The sequence below is a fragment of the Triplophysa rosa genome, linkage group LG10 (genome assembly GCF_024868665.1).
Source record: "Triplophysa rosa linkage group LG10, Trosa_1v2, whole genome shotgun sequence".
Classification (NCBI taxonomy): Eukaryota; Metazoa; Chordata; class Actinopteri; order Cypriniformes; family Nemacheilidae; genus Triplophysa; species Triplophysa rosa.
Window position 1 is genome coordinate 17,700,775 of NC_079899.1, and position 26,472 is coordinate 17,727,246.

Consider the following 26,472-nt stretch of genomic DNA (forward strand, 5'->3'; position numbering starts at 1 on the left):
TCTCTTTCATAACTCCCGTCAGTCTGCCTCCTAAAACACAGCGGAGAAATAATGACATAACCATACTGAGAAACGGTTTTTATTCATCTGCAATACTAGGATGTGTGCAGCAGAAACTATCAATAAAATGCAGTTATTTGTCAGCTTTTGACACTTTACTTTCAAAGCTACAATAAAAAGTGCAAGTACTGTATTTTTACACTGCAGGTAATAAATGACACAAATCAAGTACAGCGTCAAAAGCAATAAGCGTAAATAAGATTTAATGTTTTATAGGGGACGTGTTAGGTTTAGGTAAGAAACCTCTGTGTTGAGCTGCGTGCTTGACCTCTTACGGAGTCACAGATGATTTGTGACTACATGGGGTGTTGGATGAAAAATTACACCTCAGGTTGGAACAAGATAGTTTTATAATACTGATCATGACAAAGCACCAAGGTAAATCAAGGTGACATTCAGCTTTTTTGCATGGAAGAGGCCTGACTGTTCACCCGACTGGTGCTATAATGAACACAGAGCACTAAGATGCCCTCTGCTGTTTAAAAACACACACACACAATCCTTCGGACCCCATTTACTATATGATTACTGCAAGCGTATGAGAAAAATGTTGCAATTTTAAGAAAAAAATCGAATTTGATAGTAGAGCTGAATAGAAATTAATATGATAAAAAAATCACATTTGTACAAAAACATCAAAGTTCATTTTATTTATGAGAATTAAATCAAAAGCCAACACAGACATGACAGAAATGTGTGTATTCATTCATGAAAGGATGACTGTCTGAGTCATTAACAGGCACATTTTGGTAACGGCACTTCTACAGTTCACAGAAATTTTGGTAAGAGAAAAAAACAGAAAAGTATATAAATAAGTGACAAAAATGAAATAAAAGCCTGTGATTTTGGTCAAGACATGATTAAGGTAACCACTTGACTCTTTTCTTGTTGGTAAAGTACAATATTCAGCAAATAAATTTAGGAGTTTCAATTAGTACAAACTTATCAAACAGATTTATCTGAAAGATCCGAAAACATTCAACCGACACAGATATTAATTCATTCCTAGAACCGGATTCACAATGACAATCACCACCAAAGTTTGTATACACATAAATACACACAAACACACATGCAGCAATGAACCAGCACATCCAAAACAGTTAACATTCAAATATGTTATGATGGATATATGGATCCAATGATCTCAAGGCCGTACATAAAGAAACTAAATGGCTCTAAAGGGTTTTCTGATACACAATCACTCTTGGAGCGTTATGTTATGCGTTGATCCAACAATAAAACATTATACAATTGCCATCAAACACAACCAGTTGCAAAGACACCACTCTCATGAGTTAGAGGTCTCAGAGTTAAACACCAGTGTATAAAAACATGTGCAATCTACCCTACTGATCAGCTGAAAATCGGACATATCTTATAAATATAAGCCTATAAATATAATAACATGTAAACACTTTGTTTCTCTTACTAAACACAGCATCAGGATGTTTGTACAGTATGTGTGTTTGCCTTACCATCAGCAGTACAGACTAATAACATACTATGACCCTCATTACTCGCAGCTAGCTAAACAACTAAAAAACTACAAATAAGATACAAGCCCAAATTTTGCAGATGGCCGACAAACCTTCACGTGGGTGTAATTATGATTAACAGGCCACTTGTTTACCAGACACAGTTGTGCTGAAGCATAGCCCTTACTACATCAAGTTGACTGGCAAAACACTTACTATTTAAATACACAAGTCTGAAGGTTATGAAAAAGGTTACAGTACATTTATTCTTTAAAAAATCCTGCTTTACCAGCAGGGGTCACTATAACACACATATGTCCATTCTGTTCAGTTTCGTAATGGAGTCAGCCGGTTGAGACCCTTCTATTGGCATTCTTCAACAGAAAGGAAAAAATGACAAGCCAATGATCAAAAGTAACAGTAACAGACTTAATCCACAGTTGGAAATTTGGCTTTCGAGAAATTTGGCTGCTTGCATTTAGTCAGTAAAATAAAACATGGAACTTCTGGATTAAAAAATGGAAAATTAAACAAAAGACCCCACAACCTTTATCATTTATCATCATCTGCTCTTTTCCTTTGACTGAAAAGGATATGTTCTTTCAAGTCTGATTTCAATAATCAATCTCTGAGTATTTCAGCAGGGTAGACATCCTAAAACTGGTGCTTTTTTGCTGATAATTTAATTTATTAGCGTCAGGCACAAACGTTTTAGTCAGCTTTACCAGCAGAATTGCAACCTGTATTTTCTTCGGCTTCATAAATAATTTAAGGCAAAATCTAGCCTTGGCTAATCTGCTACAGTATATTACAATAATAGGATCACAACCTGCAACTGATTGTCTGATTTTGCAAAAGAACATTTTGGAACGAGCTTCAAAGCACGCACTGAAAAAACGAACAAATTCTCAAGGCACCATGCAAAACCATTAAAGATCCTCTAAACACATTACAAAGTACTTCACAATACATTTTAAATGCCTCAAAACCCATGATGGGGTAACTGGAGGAAGCACTTACAGTCTTCAGACTTAAACTAAAAAAGATCACTTGGTACATGAATAGGATGGTTGAGATTCCTAAAAGGTAAACCTTGACGTTCTTAAAGGAACCTCAAATGGTACCTTGAGGGCTTTTCATTTTTACAGTGCAGATGCCTTAAAACATATGGTTAAAGGGATAGTTCACCCAAAAATGAAAGTTATGTCATTATTTACTCGCCCTCGTGATATTTCAAACCTGTATGGCTTTCTTTCTACTGCAGAACACAAAGATATTTTGAAGAATAACGGTAACAGAACACTGTTGGGCCCCATTGACTTGCATTGGTTTTGTGTCTATAGACAGGTTTAAATGGCATGAGGGTGAGTAATGATAGAATTTTCATTTTTGGGTAAACTATCCTTTATTAAGCATGAGTAAAAATTACAATCACATTTTAACAAACTCTTCATTCATTGTAGCAAAACAAAAATAACAGAGTAACAGTATTTATCAAGTCTTAATTCACATCATCGTAATGTCAAGGTGCCTAAAGACAAAAACAATTTTAAAATGAAAAACAAAGGATCATTAATAAATGAGCTGTGTACTGACACTGTGCCATGTTCAGACCAGCTGAACTGCCCATAATCCCATTTTCTCCAGCACCTCTGGCCTATCAACCAGTGTTGTCAGTCAACACAGCACTGTTTAAATACTTGTAACATTACCAACGGAATATCATTACAATACTTTCATTACATACAGTCATTTTGACCCACATTTAAGATATATACATCCATATCGAAACAGCTCTGTTTTTCCTGACCTTTGCAGTGCAAATGCATGGAGATTCTACAGTTTACAGGTACATGTCAATAATAAACATCACAACAAAATATTTAAGCTGCCAAAACCTATAGATGAGCAACCCTGAGTTTACTGACAGTTCAAGGCCGGGTCATTTAGCCAAGTCCAGATTTTGATCATATATTGTGGGCTTCTCGGGTGGACCAGCATCAAGCCGTTGTAGGCACAGGCATTATCACGGTACTTCACCTCGATATCAAAAGTTCTGAAGCCTTTGTGCTTCTCGGGAGCAAGGCCTAACTTCCTAAGGCACATACCTGTGTAGACATCATCAATAGGGTAGAGAGGCACCCGTCTCGTGACATCGTGAAGTTTCTTGGCCAGCTGTCCCGAGAACAGGTAACCGCCCCCCCCTGCGTACGCAGGGTACGCCCCTACAAAAACGCTCTCTGGGATAAAATATTTGACTTTTTTGTCTCTGTGTGGACCGGCGTTGGTAATCACATCCCCTACAAAGAGTTCCTTAGCTTTGGCATCCGACAGATTGCTGAGGAATTCTATGATGCGAATGGTGTTAACAAAAACATCGTCATCGCCCTTGAAGACGTAACTAGCTCCAGAACAGCGAGTAGTCAGCCATTCCAGGAAAAGCACCTCCTTGATGGTGAGGTTAAAGAACGTGTCCCTATAGTCCCACTGAAGAATGTCTCGATGCATGGAGCTTTCATGCTCAAGCATCTTGGATAGATCAGGAAAATGGTCCTCCATGGCTGCGTTACCAAGAAGAAACACTGTAACAACCGTCCTGTTTGCCAGACGACCAGCTCTTCCCCACGACTCACGGATTGCCTGACGCCGATCGAAGTGAGGGACTAAAGATTTAATAGCTAGGAGGAGGAACGGTTGGTCTTTGCATATGTCTGGCTGGTCCACCACGATGGGATACGACCTACAACGCATATACAGCAATAAGTCCTTAAAGCGATCCGGAAGAGAATTGTAATTCTTAACTTGAGTGGTCACCCTTAAATCTGGCTCACAGGAGTCCTGAGTGACGGTGTTGTTGAGCCAGTTTGGAACGTCCTCAATAGTAAAGTTGAGATTTTCTAGATTGTGGTTGTTGATGTAGTCGAGCTGTTGTTGCTGGAGATTCCAGTAGGCGTTACTGGGAACATCTTTGGCCCAGAAACGCTTTGAGGGAATCAGCACTTTACTCTTGTTGTCATCACCTTTCCCAACATTACGAGAGACCTCCACGACTATGAATATAAACACCATTGTCATCATCAGCATGACCTTCACTTTTCTCCGAGGCCCTTGCATGGTGCCGAAGCCGTCACCACCTTAACAACAGAGAAATAGAAGCAATATGTCAGAAAATATAGTCAATGTCCAAAACATTGCAGAAACCGATGGGTAAACAATAGTTGTTTTCAGTTTTATTCTAATTTCATTCATATTTTGAACTAAGGGTCATTAACGATCAACGATAAAACATACTGTCAGTCAGTTGCTGGCAGATAATGTTTGACTATTGGTGATCGGATCGCGGCTTTTATGTCAGAATTAAAGACTGTAGTGGTCGGAAAGCGGTGTGTTTACAGCGGGATATTATATATGTAACGCTTATGAGTCAGCAAGCTGGCAAAATATATGCTTTACATCCCAGACATGAGTGCACAGCCTTCAGTCAGAGCATCCAGCCTTTGCCGACATATTTTGGAGACGTTCGGAAATGAAGACGAAAGCATCAGCAGGTCATCTAGATTCATTTTAGTGACTGAGAACACTGCAGCGCGCAGGCTTAAAATAAACATAACGTTATTGTCATCGTCCGCTGGTGTGGACGCAAATATAGTTATAGTTACAGTTATCTTTATAGTTATCGTTATAATGTGAAAGGCCCTTTAGCCTTTTCATTTAGTTGTGTACGTTCATTTAAGTTTTTTGTCATTGTATTTTGAATAAACATTTGTATTTTAAATCAAAATATTTTATATAAATATTGTATTTGTTTATATTGTTATATAAGTTTTATTTCTATTTCAGCTTTATAGTTTAGCTTTTATTCTCAGTTAATAATTTCAGTGCCTTAACTTTAAACTTATTTGAGTTTATTGCTGAGGCAATAGTTGTAATGTTCTTTTAGTTTTTCAAATAATATTTTTAAATATATTAAATAATATTTAAGCCGAATTTTTTATTGATTTTAATTCATTGAAATGTTTTAATAGTTTTAGTAAACTACAATAACCTTGGTTCTGACAGGAATAACCTGGTCATGTAGGTTAATATATCTTTGCTTTGCAGAACATTGTGCATACTCTCTAAAGTGTTATGATGTTATACTCTGTGCTTATATAATAATTACAATCTCTCTTCCTTTCACTCTTTTCTGTTTCGTTTCAGGTCTTATAAGACAAGGTCTTTATTTCCAACCATTAGTGTCTTAAAGCACAAAGACAGTAAAGGCAACTATATCTGGGCTCTGCTTGTCTCCTTACAATAAACAAGACGCTCTCTGTAAAGATCGTGGCACATCTGTCTCTTTCAGAGAACACTCAGAGCAAGGAAAAAACATGGTTAGATTACACTTAGATTAAAACATTGAAGCCTAAAAGACAAGAAAATACAGGCAAAATTAATAAGGAAGTGGATCATCTACAGTGCCTTGCAAAAGTATTCATCCCCCTTCATTTTATTCACATTTTGTTATGTTGCTGCCTTATTTTAAACTACTTTTAAAAAAAATTATTAATCTACACTCCATGAACAATAATGTCAAAACAAAAAACTGATTTGTGACTTAGAACTTTGCAAATGTATTAAAACTAAACAACTAAAATAAGTATGTTGCATAACTATTCATACCCTTAACTCAGTAGTTGGTTAAAGCACCTTTACAGACTCAAATCTTTTTGGGTATGATGTGACAAGCTTTACACATCTGCATCTGGCAATTTTCTGCCATTCTTCTCCTCAGATCCTCTCAAACTCTGTCAGGTTGGATGGAGATCATCAGTAGACAGACATTTTCAGGTTTCTAAAGAGATGTTCAGTTGGGACATCTGTAAGCCACTCTTGCATTGTTTTAGCTGTGTGCTTAGGATCACTGTCATGTTGGAGAATGAACCTTTTGCCCTGTCCGAGGTTCTGGGCTAGGTTTTCATGATCATTATCTCTGTATTTTGTGCCATTGAACTTTTCACCTACTCTTAGAAATGCTTCAGTCCCAGCAGCTGAAAAACACCCCCACATCATGATGCTGTTTCCACCACACTTCACTGCTGAGATGGTATTGTACAGGTGTTGAGCAGTGCCTGGTTTTCTCCAGACATGATGCATGAAACAGAAAATCTTGTTTCTGACAGTTCCAAAAGATTCGTCGAAAGGTACGTTTTTATGGCCACTCTGCCATAAACTCACTCTTTTCCCATTTAATTTGCACATGCACCAACCTGTACCATCCATTTGTTGCTTCTCTCTCACTCACTCCACCTTTTATCCCATGATTCAATGCTTTTGTCTCCCAGCAACCCCTCTGCCCTGCTGCACCTGATTTCCTCAAGCTATCTCTCTTTTATTTGAATCAACTCCTCATTCCCACAGCTTTTCAAACCAACTATTCCTCTCTGTTTTTTTGGATCTTTCTTGCGTTATTACCCTAACTTTCTCTCCCTGTTTTTCTACATGGTATAGGTCCCACTCCCATAGCCTTCTCTGTTCAACATTAAAGGGCTCAATGTATAAGAATCATGCGAGAACCTTCCCTTGTGACAGTTTTAAAATCTACCAGTTATCCTTACATCTAATTTACTATCATTAATTTCCATTTTATATTATCTGACATCTTTCTTTCGTAATATCAGCATTAAAACATATCAGTATAACTGTATCAGTGAGTTACCAAACTAATAAAACTAAGGCAATCAGAATCGCCGTTTTTCACCAGATGATTTCAGAATCAATTTAAGCAAAAGTGTATACAAGCAAAAGTGTATATCAGATATTTACCTGTGCACAGATGAGACTGTGGAGGGTCCAGGTGTATGGTGCTCAGGTATTAGCAACCGTTTTTAGCCCATTCTGACACACTGGTAGAGCGAGTCACGGAAACAGGAACAAGGTGGGTAGGAAACCCAGATCTGGGGAGAAAAACGAGCGTTTCAACTGCATATCCTCCTGTCCAAAACCAGCAACAGCTAGAGTAAATACTGCCTATTCACACATGAAATTAGATACTAACTGAGCTACTGGCTGAACATGTTTGAAAGACAAACATAGAGAAAATCATCTTTGGGCTACTGAAGAATCTTTTCACGATGGGAAAAAAAACATACCATCATTTATTTACTCTCATGTCATTCAAAACCCATATATGACTGTGGACTGTGTATGTATTTTGAGAAATGGGTGTTGGAGGTGGAGGAGATAAAAGATAAAGCAAACACTGTTGCCGTGGAGCATAATGGTCTATGACACAAACACCCCTAATCTAACATGGGCTAAAATGAGCCAACAGGAAGAAAAAAGGGGTCAATGGATTACTTATTTCATTCATTTTTATTAGGCTGAAATAGACTTGAATCTTAAAATATGAAATATCATGCCATACACTGGCCATAAAATAGTTTTGAGGGCACAGATCCATGTACAAGAGCTACAAAGTGATGCAGACATTCACAAAGTGGATTTGCGGTCAGAGAGTGTGTGTAAGCTGTGAGACCTCGGGAGGCATCTCATTAATAATTAACAGCATACATTTGCTAACTAAAAAACCTCTTTTCGATAAACCAAAGAATCCATTACACAACCTCACACAAGCCCTGAAAACAATTGACATAAAAGCGTCAGTTAAACCGAAGTGAAACACATATGGTTGTGAAAGCATATTCAACTTGTTGGCCAACTACCATCCTGTTGCTGGTAAAGGAATTTAAGCAACTGTGTCCAAAATGTACTGGAAATGTAAGAGCATAAAATAAATATGGTTAATACCATGTGATTATAAAAATGTACCGTGGTAGAAAAAACCTTGGTGTCATATTAGACAGCTTACTTTCTTTTGGTCCACATTAGAGATGCACGATAAATTATCGGCCATTTAGGTATCAGACGATAAATTATCATATTAATTACAATAAAATTTAGAACGATATATAATATAGCCGATAAATCATTTCCTCTGGTTAAACTTGTTCAGCTGCACGCTGTTCACAGTTAAAATACAGTACAGTACTGTCTTTCTGTCATGACCATCCACATTGTTGATGTAGGTACAGTATGTAGATACAGTATACTATTTATGAATGTGTAAATTATTGGAACAAAAGCATATTGTTTGAATCAGACTGCTGTCTGAATGCTTTTTGTCTTGAGACCTGTTAGACTCGTGGCTATTAAGAAAATGCTTCTGGGTTGCTCTGGAAGAACATCTATAATTTGTTTATTAAATAAAAAATATACCAGAAAAGTTAAAGAATCGTTAACTAGTGTAAAGTAGGCTTACATGATTTTCAGGGGAAAAAAAGAGAACTAATGGTTACCTTGATTTCTGCAGTGAATGTTTTCAAATAAAAACAGCTGTCCACTTTTTGCCTTTTGTTTCAGTCTTAGGGAAATTTATATTAATATTTAGATACTGTATATCGGCCAATATATTGGTTATCGGCTTCCAGTGTTAAAGAATTACCTGTTATCGGGCAAAATTTACATATCAGTGCATCCCTAGTCCCCATACTCATTTTTTACGTATGTAATAGGATCCATCCATCACTTACTAAAAATGGTACTTAAGTTCTTATTCATGCTCCAGAGACATCCATTCTAAAAAAAAAGACATAAATGTGTCTGTGTTTTTCTAGTTTCTATGCTCTAAGGCAGTGGTCACCAACCCTGCTCCAGGAGATCGACCGTCGGGCAGACTGCAGCTCCAACCCTGCTTCAGCACACCTGTCTGTAATTATCAAGCAAACCTGAACACCTTGATTAGATAATTCAGGTGTGTTTGATTGGGGTTAGAGCTGAAATCTTCAGGACAGTCGATCTCCAGGAGAGGAGCGAGGGAACGTCCAGTATCACCGCATGGCACCGCGAGGAAGAGCCTCTCGGCTGGTTGAGGACTGAGCGACAGCGTGTCGAGGAACCGGATTAATTTTTCTTTTCTTCCTCTCTCCCCTCTCCCGCCCCTGTCGCCCCTGGTGCTTCCGTCTCTGTTCTCTAGTCTCGTCGGTCCATACCCCCAGGCGCTGGGGCCATTGGGACTGGCCCCCTGGGGGGGAGTAGGCACAGTCCTGTGGGTACCCCCTGGCCTGTGAGGGGCGATGGGGGTATGTGACGAGGGAGGCGTGACGAGAGCCGTGGGAGGAGCAAGCGAGGCCGGTGATGCGATTGATAATGAACGTCAGCTGAGCGCCACCGGCCTGGTATCTCCCACGGAGGAGATCGGAAGCATAAAAGGCCGAGTGGTAGGAGCATACGGAGAGAGCGGACCGGGCCCGGACAGTTAAGTTTTGTTTACGTTCTTGTGGCCGGCAGCCGTCCGTGAGGGGCTGCCGGCTGTTTTTACTGCTGTTTATTGTTTATTTATTTTTGATTAAAGTGTTTAAATGTTCGCTGGTTCCCGCCTCCTTCCTTCCCGTTTGTTGAGTTTATTACACTATACATTTGTATTGCAGTAAATGTTTGTGCATCCCTATCAGTAACTGCTTTAAATTACATTTCCACATGATTGGATCAAAGCAAAACACAGAGTACGATATTTTCCAAACAAAAACAAGCAATTATCATTTTTAAGGGGTGCCTTTAGAGACAATGCAATGCAGCTTTTCCTGGCAAGAAAGTCCAATAAAGACTGATGTGAAGTCACAACTGTCCATATATCACCAAAACCTACAGCTTCGAATGTAGCTCATCCAATCAAATTTCAGAAACAGAAATATATAAGATTATCAAATAATTTTAGGTTATTCTAGCTAGGTCTGTCACAATACGGTGTGATTCAAGTCCCAAATTTTTAAAAATCCTTGATTACGATTTAGAGTCAAAATGGCGAAGGCGTCAGTGCACGGATAAGCTTCAACGCAACAAACAGCAAAAAATGTCAACTGTGTGGGAACACTACATCAGAATAATATGAAGGTATTTCAGTAGCAAAACTTGAGAGCTTGTACATCTTAAATTGAAAACTTGTAAATTAAGTATTTGTACTTGTATGCTAAAATGTACACTCGCAGCCCCAATGTGAAAACCCGTAAAGTAAATATCTGAAGTTGAATGTCGAGATTTGCACCCGTAAACAATAATCACAATGTAACGGTTTCAGCACCACCAGCCACGCCCCCCATGTCGTCACCGCCAGCTCGCTTCACCCGTTCCCTCTCCCCGGAGTTTTGAACTCAGTTTCCCAGCATGCACCGCACATCCACCATTTTTGATTAGTCCACACCTGCATCACATCATCAGGATTCTATTTAAGTTTGCACCTTTTTGTTCTTCCCTGTTCAGTCTTGTTGTCTTCACTGCAATTCTTTACCCCGATAAGTATACTTACCTGTTTTTGAAATACTTAACTGTTTTTGGATATTCCTGTTTTTTGAAATACTTACCTGTTTTTTGAAATACTTACCTGTTTTTGGATATTCCTGTTTTTGAAATAAACTCCTTTTTCTTATCTACCTCCGTGGTGTGCTCTCCGTCTACCAGAACCCTGACAGTAGACTGAACCACACACCATGACCACACCACAGACTTCTCCCGGTCCTTCACCTCCAGCTCCCTCTGATCCCCTCTCTGAACTGGTCACCCTACTCCGGAACCAACCCGCACCTGCACTCCTTCCGTCTAACCCACCATCGGCGTCTAGTCCCATGGCCCTACCCAACCGATATACTGGCTCCGTGGAGGAGTGTAGCGGGTTCTGTCTCCAATGTGAGCTCTACATACAGTTGCACCCCGGTCAATTCTCCACGGACAAATCCAAGGTAGCCTTCATCATCTCCCTCCTGAGCGGTAAGGCCCTGAACTGGGCATACGGGATTTGGCAGGCCGGAGGACCACTTACCACTAATCTGAAGTCTTTTCTTGAGCACTTTAAAGGGGTCTTTGGCCAAGCAATGGATTACCTTTCGGTGCACGATCTACTGCTGAGGCTTCGACAAGGACGCCTTTCAGTGGCGGATTATGCCCTCCAGTTCCGCACCCTTGCGGCGACCAGTGGATGGAATGAGCCGGCGCTTGTCTCGGTCTACCGCCAAGGGCTACAGAACTCGATCCGATTACACATGGCCATCTACGATGACTCGGTCGGTCTGGAGGCTCTCATACAACGATCCATTAGTATCGCCCAACGTCTGTCAGCCTGTTCGCCGTCATCACCCGGTACATTTCCTCCACGGGTTACGACCTCTGCTTCCCGGACTCCTTCAGACCCAGAACCCATGGATGTGGATCGTTTTCGACTATGTCCTGAGGAACGTACACGGAGGCGGAACCTTAACCTTTGTCTGTACTGTGGAGGGTCAGGTCATCGCCTAGCCGTCTGCCCCGTCCGTCCGGCTCGACCAGCGGTGAGTTCTATCCATACACCGGCCTCCTTACCTCACCTTGCTCTTACCCAAGTGGTCATTATTGCACCTAACTTCTCTGTTCCAGTCCACGCCCTGATTGACTCTGGAGCCGCCGGGAACTTCATTTCTCTGAATCTTCTTACTCAGTTGGGCTTCCCGCGCCTAAGGAACGGGAGGACCATGTTTGTGCAAGACATCCTATGAAAACCGCTGGGCCGAGGTCGGATCACACACCATTCCCCACCCATCACCCTTCACATCTCTCCCAGGCATACGGAGAAGATCTCCTTCTGGGTACTGGAGGGGTCCACCTCCGATATCGTCCTGGGACGACCCTGGCTGATGGAACGTCAACCTATCGTGGACTGGCGCACTGGCATCATATCCGGATGGGCGGGTCGCCCCGCCAACACCAGGGTCCCGATCAAGGAGGAAACTTTCCTAAAACCGGTACTACCCATCCTAGCCACTACCGTCGAGAGTCCTGAGGTCCTCAACTCCGGGGAGGTTCCCGTAGATTATCGGTCGTTCCAGGACGTCTTCTCCAAGCTGAGGGCTACGGAGCTGCCTCCTCACCGGCCATGGGACTGCGCCATTGAGCTGCTGCCTGGGGCCACAATGCCCAAAGGAAAGATCTATTCCTTGTCCATCCCGGAGCAGAAGGCCATGGAGGAGTATATCGAGGAGGCATTACAACAAGGTTTCATCCGACCGTCTGTCTCCCCTGCCGCGTCAAGATGCTTCTTCGTAGGGAAAAAGGATGGAGGTCTTCGTCCCTGCATAGACTATCGGGTTCTCAATCGTCACACCAAGCGCTTCGCCTATCCTCTTCCCCTGATACCTGCCGCCCTGGAACAGTTACGCCATGCCACATTGTTCACCAAGCTGGATCTAAGAAGCGCCTACAACCTGATTCGGATTCGCCCAGGTGACGAATGGAAAACGGCCTTTGTGACTCCCAACGGTCATTACGAATATAAGGTCATGCCCTTCGGCTTGGTGAACGCCCCAGCAGTGTTCCAGAGCTTTATGAATGAGATCTTCCGGGACCTGCTGGGGAAATTCGTTATAATTTACCTGGACGATATACTTATTTACTCCCGCTCTCGACCCGCTCACGTTACCCATGTCTCCATCGTCCTCCAACGACTACGACTATTAGTGATTTAAAAAACTCCTTTCATTGTGATTTTCCAGCCATTAGGGGGCGGTGTGGCTCAGCCACATGACGTCATCAAATGCCGTTCTTTCTCTCGCCTCTGAGCTTTCAAGTGCACAAGTTAGTTTTGCAACGGGTTTATCGCGAAAGTAGTAGCAAAAGTCAAGGCGGGAAGATTTGAAACTGCAGTGACAGATTTGAGAAGTTGTAGATGCCTATTTGTGGTTGCACTGCGAATCTGAATCTATGAGTAAGTACAAATGTGCACTACATATGTGTGCCTGTCGATTTATTTTTGCAAATGCCATTTTATACATTTGGGTCTATTTGTCTGCAGCTTTAAACTCAGAACACAGGTTTGTGATTATTGTTTACAGGTGCAAATCTCGACATTCAACATCAGATATTTACTTTACGGGTTTTCACATTGGGGCTGCGAGTGTACATTTTAGCATACAAGCACAAATACTTAATTTACAAGTTTTCAATTTAAGATGTAAAAGCTCAAGTTTTGCTACTGAAATACCTTCATAGAATAACCAGTAAGTTTAGTGTGCACATGCATAGAAATAGCTCTGTGATAGCTCTATGAATTATCTGATTTTTACACTGATGCTTGACCTTTTCATTTGCAACGTATTTAAATTCCTGGATTATCCAAAACCACACATTACCAAATGGGTATATAATATAGAAAGCATTTTTTGTTTTATATCTATGATGATATATACAATTGCTCAAAATGCACACAGCCCACATCTAACAATAACAACTTTATTTGAATGTGACAAACAACTATTTTTGTGTTGCAATGACACAAAAAGAGTATGTGAGCGCCAATGAAGACAGAACACCCTATAAATAGTTCAAGCTCAGGTGTGTTATTATCCCACTATTTATATGAGAGATTATTTTCAGAAGATAAACATGTTTGTGGCTAAACTCTTGGGGTTTGAAGCTCCTCCCTTAAACAAGCAAATCAGCTCCTTCATGATAAATACCTGTGCTCAGGTACACAATGACTGTACATCCAGACATTCAGGTTGTTTGTGCAGATAAGTGCTCTTTTAAACCCAGTTGTTTCCAGACAGCACATGTGAGTGACATTGACAGATAATAACAGATCATATCTCTGTACAAAGCAAATACCCTGAAAACATAACCACAGTAACTAACTCAAACAGTAAATAACTAATAAAGCCAGGAAAAAACAAGACAAAAGACTAAGCATTACTGCAATACAGAGAAAACCACAACCAATTTAATTAAATTTATGTAAAGAAGAAAATGAATTTAGGCTAAGCTTTCGAGATGCATGCGCACCTTGACAATATTTAGTGTACAATACATACTGCCAATACAAAAAAGGCCATCCAGTTTCTAACAGTCCCTTGTAACTATTAAAGTCTCTTTATCTGATGTCTGATCAAGACTGCACTTCTACAGATTTCCTGGAACAGAATAAACTTTCTTTCATTGAAGCTAACTGTCTGAGTCGGGGAGGAGTTTTTCCCATGTGGCTGCCAAAAAACAAACCAGACCAAAACAAGTACATAAAGAGACAAGCAACCCTAATGGACATTTTTAAAGGAACACAACTGCTTGCCAAGAAACCGCCCCCGTCAACACCCCTTATGAAACCCATGGTTTACTTTTGTTGATCTCTCATCTATGCACATTAACTTCTTTTCCATCAACCAGTTCAAATTTACAAAATTGTGTGTGTGTTGAATGAAAATGCCTCTGGCAACATTAGTGAAAATGAAACAGACATTACAAGAGAATGACTACAGTGAAATTCAGTGCAATACAGTGTTTTCAAATTGGTATCCTGAACATAAATGTGACCCTGGACAACAAAACCAGTCTCATGGGTCAATTTTTCGAAATTGAGATTTTTACATAATCTGAAAGCTGAATAAATAAACTTTCTATACATATATGAGTTGTTAAAATAAAACAATATCTGGCTGAGATACAACCGTTTAAAACTCAGGAATCTGAGAGCGCCAAAAAATCAAAATATTGAGAAAACTGCCTTTGAAGTTGTTAATCAGGGGCACTGTGGCAGACCATCCACTCACAAAAATAAAGTTTTTATATATTTAAGGTAGGAAATTTACAAAATATCTTCATGGAACATGATCTTTACTTAATATCTTAATGATTTTTGGCATAAAAGAAAAGTCAATCATTTTGACCCACACAATGTATTTTTGTCTTTTACTAAAAATGTCCCAGTGCTACTTAAGACTGGTTTTGTCATCCAGGGTCACAAATGAAGAAATTACTGTCACTATAAGATCAATCAAATATTGCTAACAGTTCTAGCATTCAGAATATGAAAAAAAGAAATGAAAATTGGATAGCATCACATGCAAACCTGTAATATACGCTGTGAAAAGCTTCTTTGAAAATGCTTTTTTCTACTTAAACAGTTAAAATGAGATCAAACCTTTGGGGTAAAACAGTACATTGAAGGACATTCCTCGAGTCATTATGGAACCGTTTATTCATTACACTTCAGGGGGTTTACATGAACCTGTTAAAAGAAACTCTGACGCTATCTGGTTTTCTTGCTCTTCCTGTTCATCTCTCACAACCACGTGCTGTCTTGAGCAAAATGAGAGACACACAAGTGCTCTCAGAAGCAGTACTTCATAAACCAGACAAGGCATAGAAGAAAATAAAGTCCATTTTAGATAGCAGATAACAACACTACAAGCTATTTAAAAAGCACGAAACCTAAAGACAGAGGCTTGACGTAATGGTTGTCTGAAAACAAATAAAAATCCATATCCGCTGAGTCAGTCAAAGAGGCCTCAAATAAGGCCTGCGCTAACTTCAGGCACAGACTTAATGAAGGTTGTACATTCCCTGAGAGTATGTGATCTCCTTCTAATGACATTCTACACATCAGTGAAAACATCCAGGAAATCTAACTTCAATCCAACAAACAGGTAGTAACCTTGCAGCGAAAATCATGTGTTAAACGCAGACACTGTGAAAGGTTACTGTAAATGAGACGGAAGCAAACATCTGCAGAGTGCAGCAGACCTGAATTAAAACACTTTGTAGAAATTCACGTCTGCTGGTATTTTAGCTAAGGAACTGACTTTCAGTTTTGGTTCTTGTCCTGTAAGGATCCATTTAGCTTTTTCAATCTTGGTGTTGAACTGAAATTGCACTCTTTATACTACACAACAGGGTGTCTCTCTCACAGACCTGACCTCAGTGACCACAAACACAAAAGCCTGCCCTGCAAGATACACGTGAGCAGGAAAATACTGAGTACACAAGGAAAAAGTAAGTAGCATTGGGAAGTATCTGTAAATTTGATATAAAAATTGTATTTAGAATAATAGCTGGAATTTAAAACTCCCACGATTTGCCAGATTACAATTCCTATACAAAGTGTTTTGTCTTACCCTACAGCTTGATCAGAATATACATAGACTTAATTCACAATCAAACATTCCTAAAAAAATAATATTCATAAATTTTCACCTCTTTATAGTACAACTGGAAAGCATTTTGGATTAAGAAGCATCAATGATACAGAAAAGAAACACTTTTTGACAATGCTGTAGCAGAACAAACAATCCTAAACTAACCAGGGCTGGACACATTAGATGTCATGTTATATGTCATTTCATAAATTCTAAGGGTGGATTTCTGTGAGGATATAACATAGAACCGAAAATATTGTGTATCTTAACTCAAAACTTAAAATACACTTTTTTCCCACGAGAAACACTTCTCTGTACTCACTCTCACTCTCTCTGTATGCAAAATGGCAATGCAAACTACATGCAAACAAGATTCATACCACAAAACTTGGCAAAGGCAAAAAGAAATAATACCAATAACTAAAGAAAATATTACTCGTCAATAAATCTGTAACATAACAGCTTCACCACATACTAACTAAAGCTCATCTCGTGGAACGTTATCAACAAAATAAGTTATAAAATATCATAAAAATAACTATGATCTAATCTATAAAATAGATTAGAATAAGTTAAAATATATATAATGGATATACTATTACTATATTATAATATAGACTAAATAATAAATCATATGCACAACTTGACAAGAAAAAACAACAACAACACAGGAGCAAATGATGCTCAACCCAATTAAAAATAGAAACAAATTGAAAGTGGATCTGGATATAGCAAGCAAGTGAAGAAGTCAAACCAGTAGATACAGTGGAAAATCAAATATTGACCTTTTATCTTCAATAAAAGTTAATGTGTTCCTGGGTGTGTAACTTATTAACGTTAAACTACAGAGATCTCTCAGCGAAAGAATGTAAACTATTTTGACTGGTTATTTTTATTATTAATATTGTTTTCAAATGACTGTGTTTTATCTGTAACTTAACCATCACATGAAATCAGTCACCGTTTCTCTCACCTATGTGACGCCGAGCTACACCTAGCGAACTTTATCTCTGACGAATAAACGCCTAAAACACCCCCAGACACCCAAACTTTAAAAAGAAAATAAAGCCGTGCAAAGATTTTTGCTTAAAGAAATTTGTACAACAAATCAAAAGAACATTGTCGGATTTTGTAGCGCGTATGCTAACATCAAAACTCACCCGCACGCTGCGCGCACACACACAACAAGAAAGTTAAAACAGGAACAAACACTCTTCACCTTTCCGACTGTCTGCGGCAGATACCGGATTCGACGCGATTAACGTTAAACTTTTGTCTTGCTATTATAAAACTCAGTTTACTCTTACGTTTTAACGTCGGCTGAGTGCGCGTCTATAACCACATCCTGTCGGTGTCTGTCTGCCAGTGCGTATCCACTCCTCCCAGTCGAATGTAAAACGGCAGGGCGGGGTAGAAGCCCTCCTCCGGGGCAACAGTAACAATACCCGATTGCCTGACAATACAATACAAAACTGATTTCTCGGTGTTTGAGTTCCCTAAAAAGACTACTGAGAGTAGGCTAATTTAATTCCAAGTATAGCCTACATGAGTTTGACGAGACTGATTTCAAGGCGTATGCATGTTAGAGAATGTTTTAATAAGTGATCTGATATTAAGGCATGTGAGTTTAGTTGGTATTCACTTTTTTCGTTATCTTCTAGCTATGCCATTTTGTTGCAATATGATCTGAAACAGGACAGGCATGAGGCATGTGTTGAAATTCACAAGGTTCTGCTTGATTTCTTTTGCCATGCTGACTCAGATAAACCTATGAAGTCAGACCTGGCTGGTTTTACTCTGTGTGTGGTTCATCACGGAAAATAAATCACAGCCTTGTAATGAATCTCATTTTTGTATTATCTGCTGAGCTTGTCACACTGTCACAAATGTTTCCCCTTTCCTATATTGGTTTTATATTAACTTTAACGAGTAAATCTATGAGGATCAATACTGGATAGCTCATCAAGGACAACAGGTGTGTTTGATGGACCAGAAAAAGCGGTTTTGCTGTGATGTTTTCATCATGCTTGGACAAGTGGGGCTTTGTGTGAAACTCCATGCAAAACTAAGAAAATCTAGACATTGGGAAGCTTTAAATAGAGTCATAATAGGGATAGAGCAGGTTTCTATAATCAGATCAATCAAAACGCAGAGGAACTGTAAAAACCTCTTGCATCATTCCTTCCTACAATTCTTGTTGTATACCACCTCCACGTACCCTAGCTTTTCTCATTTTGCGCTGAAGTCTCTCCAGTATGGACAACAAACCAAATCGAGACACATTATTTTAACGTATCTCTCAAATGAGTTTATTTGTGTACGTTTGAGGACATATAGTGACCTTTTTTCCATATTAGCTGTGGACCAGCAACTAAGTCATTCTAGACTCCTAACGCCTGTCATTACTGGAGAACTATCCGCAGATTTTTGCATGCCGGTCATACCTGTTCAAACGCTGGGATAAATTATGCAAAAAGTGAATGTATTATGGCATTCGGTATGCACGTGACTCAGAGAAAGATCACAGACCCAGATTGGCCCAAACCAGATTAGGGGGCGATTGATTCACATTTCACGTCTAAAACCGCGCGAAAAACGCGAGCCGCGCAACTTTCTCGAGTGAAATGACCCGTGGTGCGGTTGAACTGTTCCCATCTCGATGCGGAGCCGACTCGCCTAGTAAAATGTGCGCGCCGCACCGTATGCGCGTCGCAGTCGCGTCGCTCACTATTTGCGCGCAATTACACTGGGTTCACACCAAACGCGAATTAAGCGTTTTGCGCGAATAAATTACATACAAAGTCAATGCAAAGACGCGTATAGACGCGAACTCGCGGCATTGACTTCGTATGTAATTTACTGGCGCCAAACGATTAATTCACGTTTGGTGTGAAACCAGTGTTAAAATAACGAATTTGCGTGTGAAAAAGACACGAAATGTGAATTGCCCCTAAGAAAGAAAAAATTAAAATAACCTGTTTTGCAACTTCGTTAGACACATTACATCTTCATCCTCTATGATACAAAAAATATAGTAGCAATAAGATTTGTCTTTTGACTTCACTTCTCTTTACTTAATGTGCATGAACATTTGAGTAAACAGACTATCAAAAAATGGTTAGAATTCATTTTCAGTCTTCTGTCTCTTTAACCGCTTCTTGACTGTTGTGAAAGAGAACCGCAAAATAAACATACAATAATAAAATACCTGTCTTTGTCATTCATCAAGATTACAATGAATATTTGTCAGGGAGGAAAATTGATGGTATATTTCAGAGGGAAAACAAAAATGTCTGTTATCGTCATTTACCGGAAAACAAGCCTCTGGTTCACGTAAAGCAGAGGGATAACGGAAGCCAGACATTAATAGCGCTGTCAATATGGATATTTCTCTTAAACATACGCATCGATTCGCTTCAGAAGACCTTTGTTAAGACACAGAGTCGTGTCGAGCAGGTCTTTGATCGATGGATGCACTTTTTGCACCATTACCCCCCATTCACTCCCATTCTACCGCTTGGAAGAAAAATTATACGTGGTATTATAACTCCGACTGCATTATTCTTCAACAAGAAAGTCATATTAAGTCAGGATGCCTTGAGGGTGAGTCAAACATGGGGAAATATTGTTTTGCCTCTGAAATATTGCTTTAAAGGGCCAGACACACACACACACACACACACACGCACACACACACACACACACACGCACACAAACATACACACCACATTCTCTTTCTATGTGAAGAAAACATGTATGATCTGATTAAACTGATACACATAAGACACTGGGCATGATGAAAGAGCACTTAATGCTTCATTAGTGTCTGATGACATGAGTGTATTGTTAGCATGATGAGATTAATTAAACTGGGTCAGAGAAGATGTTTAAGTTGCTCAGTTTGAACAGACCTTCTGAATGCTCTTATCTCATTTGATTTATTCTCAGTTTCGTAGTACGCAAATTAGGCCGAAACTAGTTTTTACGGTGAAAATGCACCATTGATTAAGACTAAAACTGGTTCTAACTCTAATACACACCTTAAAAGAGCCTTAGTCAAAGCCTGCAAAATGTAGATCTTGTCTATCTGCAAATTCAGATTTCCCATAAAGTTGTTTGTGGTGCTGATTCTAACAGTGCAAAATCTACTTACAAAACCTCTTCATATAACTGATTATGATTTACAAAACAGAAATACTGAAACAAAAATTGAAATCTAAATTTCATTTGCCATATTATGTGAAAGTAATTTCAATGAGTGTGTACATGTCAGGGAATTGCACGGACAGAACCCAGATGCAGGCAGTGGGTAAGGGGTTAACAAAACAAAGATTTATTAGACAAAAACACAAAACAAAGACCCACGAGGGGGTAAAACAACAATGACAAAGGGATAAATAATCACAGGACCGTAAACCAACTAAACCGGACTAAGACAACACTAGACAAACACTTACACTGACTAAACTCGACTTGATAAATGTCACGGGCAGGAACAGGAAGCAATGTCATCCAAGACATGGAAAAAAAAAACGAACCAGCATAGGACAGAAGACACAAGGGCATTATATAGGGAGACTAACAAGGGGTAAATTAACACTAGGCAGGTGTGGGTAATAAGACACAGGCGGGACGCTGAACGAGCAAACGGGAGGGGCGGGGCCAAAGACGAGACCGGAGAGAACGCACATTATGTCGTGACCGACAATAATATGCTTCTCTCCACACAAAACATGATGCTCTGCCATGACTCTGCCACAAGACCAAGAAAGACATGACATGATGAGGCAGAATCATGACAGTAAAAACACCCTATTATTTTGTAAATAAAGATAAGATATTATGGCAACATTTCATAGATAATGTGTAATGGTAAACATTACAGGTTAAATCTGAAACAAGTAAAATGTCAAACAGCTATTGCTCTTTCCTTGCCATGTCACTGAATCTGGCATATAGCAGACATTTTCTACATTTATTTTTAAGACAGTTCCTTGCAGCAATGCATCACAAAAGTTCATAAAGAAGTATTTTAATCTCAGAACCCTCCAGTAATGTCTACGAGTTGAGCTTGCAGTCTATGTCGTAGCATCCACCACAGGCCAAATGACAATGACAGAAGTTTTACGTTACAATGATTTTCTTTAAAACTGCTTTGAAACTAAGTATTGTGAAAATTGTCCTTTACAAATTAAAACAACTTGTCTTATAATTCAACTATTAAGCAGATCAATCCAACCTGCATGCAACAGAAACACACTTATCTCTTTTCAAGTTTATCTTCGTGAAAAAGCAAATCTAGACCACGTTTTCCTGTAGTGTTTAAAAAACCGCAGAGAACCTCAACAGAAATATTTTCAAGCAGAATGCAGTTCAGCAGCACCAGTGAGACTGCCCCCCTTTGTGGCTTTTATATATTTCAGTGGAACTCAGATGAGAAGGTAAGGAAATACCCATTGTATGACACCTGTGTGTGTTTCCAAATGTTACATATACTTTTCGAAAATCGAAAGTGATCGATAAAAAGTCACAGCATTATTTGAAATGTCAAGATTTTACACTTTTAGTACAAGTATGTTTATTTCAGTATTTATTTGTATTTTGTGGATACGTTTAAATGATCACAGATAAGAATTAAATTTTTGTTCATACAACATGTTAACTGACAACAGGAAGATAATGCATTTCTGCTTTGTTCTGCTTTCCTGAAAGACACTTACAGTAAGCACTAAGACACTCTGTGGTGTTGAATTTGCTTGTGTACATTAGTACAGAAGAAAGCTCATTGTTTTTTTTGCGAAGCCTGTAACCATAGCGATGGTAAAGAAGAAAGCGTTATTATCACCATGGGAGACAGAACCATGGAAACGGAACGAGGGACACAGAGTGTATGTACTGTACACAGCGTCCCTTTTTGAGCATTTTCAAAGAATACCGCGTTCTTTCGCTCTCTCTCTCTCTCTCTCTCTCTCTCTGATTACTGGTTTTAAATACATAGCATCTTTCCAAGAAAACATTAATGACAAATGGTTACGTTGTTTACATGCACTCAAAGCATGCAAAGCTCGCCATGGATACAGTAAGAAAAGCCTTTTCAACACACAGACACACAGACCAGAAGGCTGTCTCTATTTTCCATTTGTGACTATTAGGTCTGGATGCCCTTGAGGGTTGCCTTTTTAATTGACATGAGGCACACACTATTAGGCTTAATTTCGTTAGTATTTGAGGCATGTAAAACATAATCTCTGCTGTCTGTTGTCCGGTGGACCGGTGCTTGAAGTTGCAGATGTTTGTGTCTTGCCCAACAGTTTGTTTTTAAGTAATTTCAAGACAAATGTTACACACAAATTTCACTAGTTTTTTCATTAGTTTTCATACCAGGGCCCAGTTGCAAGAAACCCAAGAAATCTGCCACACCTTTAACTCATTAACACTGATCAATAATGCATCACTCCCAGCCCACAGGCTTTATCCTACTGTCAGCGTTGCCGTGACAACATAATGACCATATCAATATGGCTCACAGAAGGGGATGAAAAGATCAGACAGAACAAGAGATCAGAAAGAGATCAGATTAAAAGATGAGAACTATTGAATTATGAGTGCCATTCTCGCAGCAATTATACTTTAATTCGGCATCAAGTCATCAACAGACATATTACTTTGTGGATCTTAGTTCTCTCTTTCTGCCATTTGGCAGATGTCTCTCATCCAAAGCTATAAACAATACACTATCTGTGAAATCATTCACCTGGAGGAACCTCATATAGTGCTTGATAAAAAGTACAATGGATTAGGTATTGATTTCAGAAACCATGAAGTTCCCTTAACATACAATATCTGCTACACCATCACCAGAGTAGGTTTTTCCTCTTTTTCTTTCTGCTTCTTCTTTTTCAGTTCTTTACCGTTGGTTGAGGACATATCGTTCCTCTGAACCCAACTGGACCTTATTGTCGTTTGTAACATGATCAAACCACCAAATATGCTGGATCTCCGCACTGCTGACTACGAAGTTAAAACAAGCTTGTCTTTCAACCCAAGAACAGAATGCAAGGGGCGTGCACAATTTCTCGAGCACAGAGAATCGGCTGTTCTCGGCTGAAATGTTTACCTTTACCTGAAAGTTTAACTTAGCAACCCTGATGCATGTTCCTCTACTCCTGTGCATTACAAGGCAATGTTATATAACCAGCGGTTTACCTCACATTTGCATTTTTGCATCTCTTCAACAATATGTACCTTTTTCCTATTCATTCAATAAATCGTTTATTAATGAGGAATTCAGAGCTTGAGTTGAGTCTCATTGCCCTTAAGACTTCCCTTAGTGACAACAGGCCAAATTTATTAACTTTCATCTTCATCTCGTGAGAGTATATTTGAAACAAAGTTTTTGAAGGTCAAAAGTGCTCTTAATACCAGCTTTGTAAAGAAATGGACACTGAAAATATATTTCTTAGCTTAATTTTTGAGAAAAGAAAAGTTAAGCAAATAATATATAAATAAATATAATTTATCCTAAAGATTAAATAATCCATAAGATAAATGATGAATGATCTCAGTGTCTTCTCTCAACATTATAGAGTGAGATGTAATGGACATCCATTCCTCCAATTCCCTGAGATAACAGACATCAGTACTGAGTCTCCTGAGTTTCAGAAAAGATCTCAACAATGTCATGCACTGTGCTCCAAATACCAAATTGCCAAGATACCAAAGTCTATAGTCATATGTCCATGTGGAATCAACGTGTCATCAACTCTAGGACCAAATTATCAGAGCTTTGCATTCCACATCAATTTTATAATACTTTTTTAAAAGAATTTTTAGAATTAGTTTCATTCCAATTACTGTATATCAACAAATGATAGTTTCAATGAATCCTATTTTTAACACATGAGCACGAAACATCTAGGACAAAACTGATAAATCAAACCTAAGTAGTCTCATGAGCTATGAAATGTTCCTACAGGAAACTAGGTCATTAAAAAAGGCCGGTCATTCCTCTTTCATGAACAGCACAAGATCTGAACACAAGACTTGGATCACATGTTTGTTGAGGCAAAACAATTTGACACCTACATTTTTAATAAATGGAGCATCCCTCAGTCCCTTCACATGGAAAGCCAACCCTCAGAAAAGCAATTCTCCACCAAATTCCCCAAAGCTTCATGCTGTTCTAAAGGTGAACAACAATGAGTTTCAAATAGCACCTTCCTCTGCTTTGTGTCTCTGCGCTGACACACAATCTTTACACTGGAAAAAGAGAGAGGATATCTAAACACAGGCACTCAGAACTAATCCCAGACATGTAAAAACAGGCCTGGGAAGATTCTTAGGGTTAAAGTTCATGAGACGGAAAGAAAGATAGGCGGGGAGAGAGAGAGTTCACAAACTCCTCTTAACTATAAAAAGTAAAGTTCATGAAAACTTGATCCATCTGAAATCACTTAACAGGGTCTTGACCGGCCTTGACTTGTTTGTTGTGAGGAGGTTTCGAGTCTCAAATGCTTGCTATACGCAAGATACCCAGAAAGCCTGTAATGCAAGGCTGTATTTATGGAACAAACACACACTTGAAGGTCAGACAGTGTGTAGAAAACGTACAGACGGCGAGTTTCCTCGCAATGCATTGGAAAAGAATTACACAGAAAGAAAAGGAAAATTCCAACAGGTATGCTTTCTAGAATTCTAGGAAATCTAGAATGTCAGTGCAGAAAATGAAGCAGCACATTCTCAAGAAAGAGAGAGAGGAGAGGAAGGAGAATAGTACTGCGAGAGATCCAGAATTGATCCAGAAAATAAAGAAAGCCTCTGTTCTCAGAGTAAGAGGACCAAATGACCCAAGAACACGATTAGACAATTATTTGAGGTCAGTTCTTCATAACAAAAAAAATCATGTAAAAATTACAAAGCTGAAGGTGTCATGTTTTCGCATTTTCTTTTGTTTGTTAAGTAAGCAGCTATATGAATGCCCCTGTGTCAGCGTAAGTGACCAAACCACAGCACTCGCCCCAAAACAGAAGTGTTTACAGAGAGAGATGAACATACAAAAGTAGAGGAATAAGGTGAGAAAGACATTCGATTCTGTAAGTAGAAACACTCGACTATACCTGTTCATTCACTTTCTCTAAGTCCGTGCAGATTCCTTCTACTTCTGACCTTATGTAGTTTTGAGCAGAACAGGAAGGAGAATTTTGTTAAACCCCTTGCATGCAACACGAGCATCAATTGCGTTTGCGTGCTCTTGTGGTTAAACATTGGAAAATACAATACTGTGCCATACTTTCATAACTCTTTCTCACACGCACAAAGAGCTTTAACACACACCTAAACATTCATACTTGTTTGGGATCAGGACTTGTTTTCACACAAACTGTTTGTTTGCTGAACACAGGGCTCTTTCATATCCAGAGATTTTTGGAACAAGAAAATCTCACAGAGCGCACAGTCACACTCCAGCCCGTTGATGTTGACCAGGCAGCAGATCTCAGGATGTGTTTGTGTGTGCCGTGTTATTTGGGTCTGGATGTTTTTAGCAGCGCAAGCCTATCAGCCTCTTCTGTAACCCGGTTATTCATAGCTGACCTTAAGTTGGGAGCCTGGCGAATCATTGACTAATGTAGGCTACTCAGAATTGCATGATCTCCGCCAAACCACTTTTTCACAAATTCGGATGAGGCTTAAGAACTTGTGATCGCATGTCACAGCTCTGCTCGATGACATATTTGCAAAAACAGGAAGGAAAGATAATTAAAAAAAAGGAAAGATAAATAATTTTGAAAATCACTTGCTTCACACGATGTTCATATGCATTTGTGAGTGATGTTGCAATAAACAGATTTCCCATGACACCGCTTCCTCATGGTATACTGTAGAAAGGCAAACTTCCTTTGATAAAAGAACTGATTCGTAGATAAGTTCCCTATTTCAATGCATGCGCTTTTCTGTTTATTCGCTAGATG

At 39.3% G+C, this 26,472-nt stretch overlaps 1 protein-coding gene across 4 annotated transcripts; it reads right to left on the reverse strand.

Annotated features, from left to right (window-relative positions):
* Nucleotides 1–687: 687 nt before the first annotated feature.
* b3gnt2b (UDP-GlcNAc:betaGal beta-1,3-N-acetylglucosaminyltransferase 2b) lies at nucleotides 688–25,667 on the reverse strand. 4 transcript variants are annotated; one of them, XM_057343976.1, is made up of 3 exons: nucleotides 25,621–25,667; nucleotides 7,344–7,474; nucleotides 688–4,672 (listed from the first exon to the last, which is right to left on the reverse strand). In XM_057343976.1, the coding sequence occupies exon 3, from the start codon at nucleotides 4,650–4,652 to the stop codon at nucleotides 3,459–3,461; it is 1,194 nt and encodes a 397-aa protein (XP_057199959.1). In that variant the 5' UTR covers nucleotides 4,653–4,672; nucleotides 7,344–7,474; nucleotides 25,621–25,667; the 3' UTR covers nucleotides 688–3,458. The 4 variants fall into 4 exon arrangements, with proteins under 4 accessions (XP_057199959.1, XP_057199957.1, XP_057199956.1 ...); XM_057343974.1 differs by lacking the exon at nucleotides 25,621–25,667 and adding an exon at nucleotides 17,724–17,923; XM_057343973.1 differs by lacking the exon at nucleotides 25,621–25,667 and adding an exon at nucleotides 17,665–17,923.
* Between the last annotated feature and the right edge of the window lie 805 nt (nucleotides 25,668–26,472).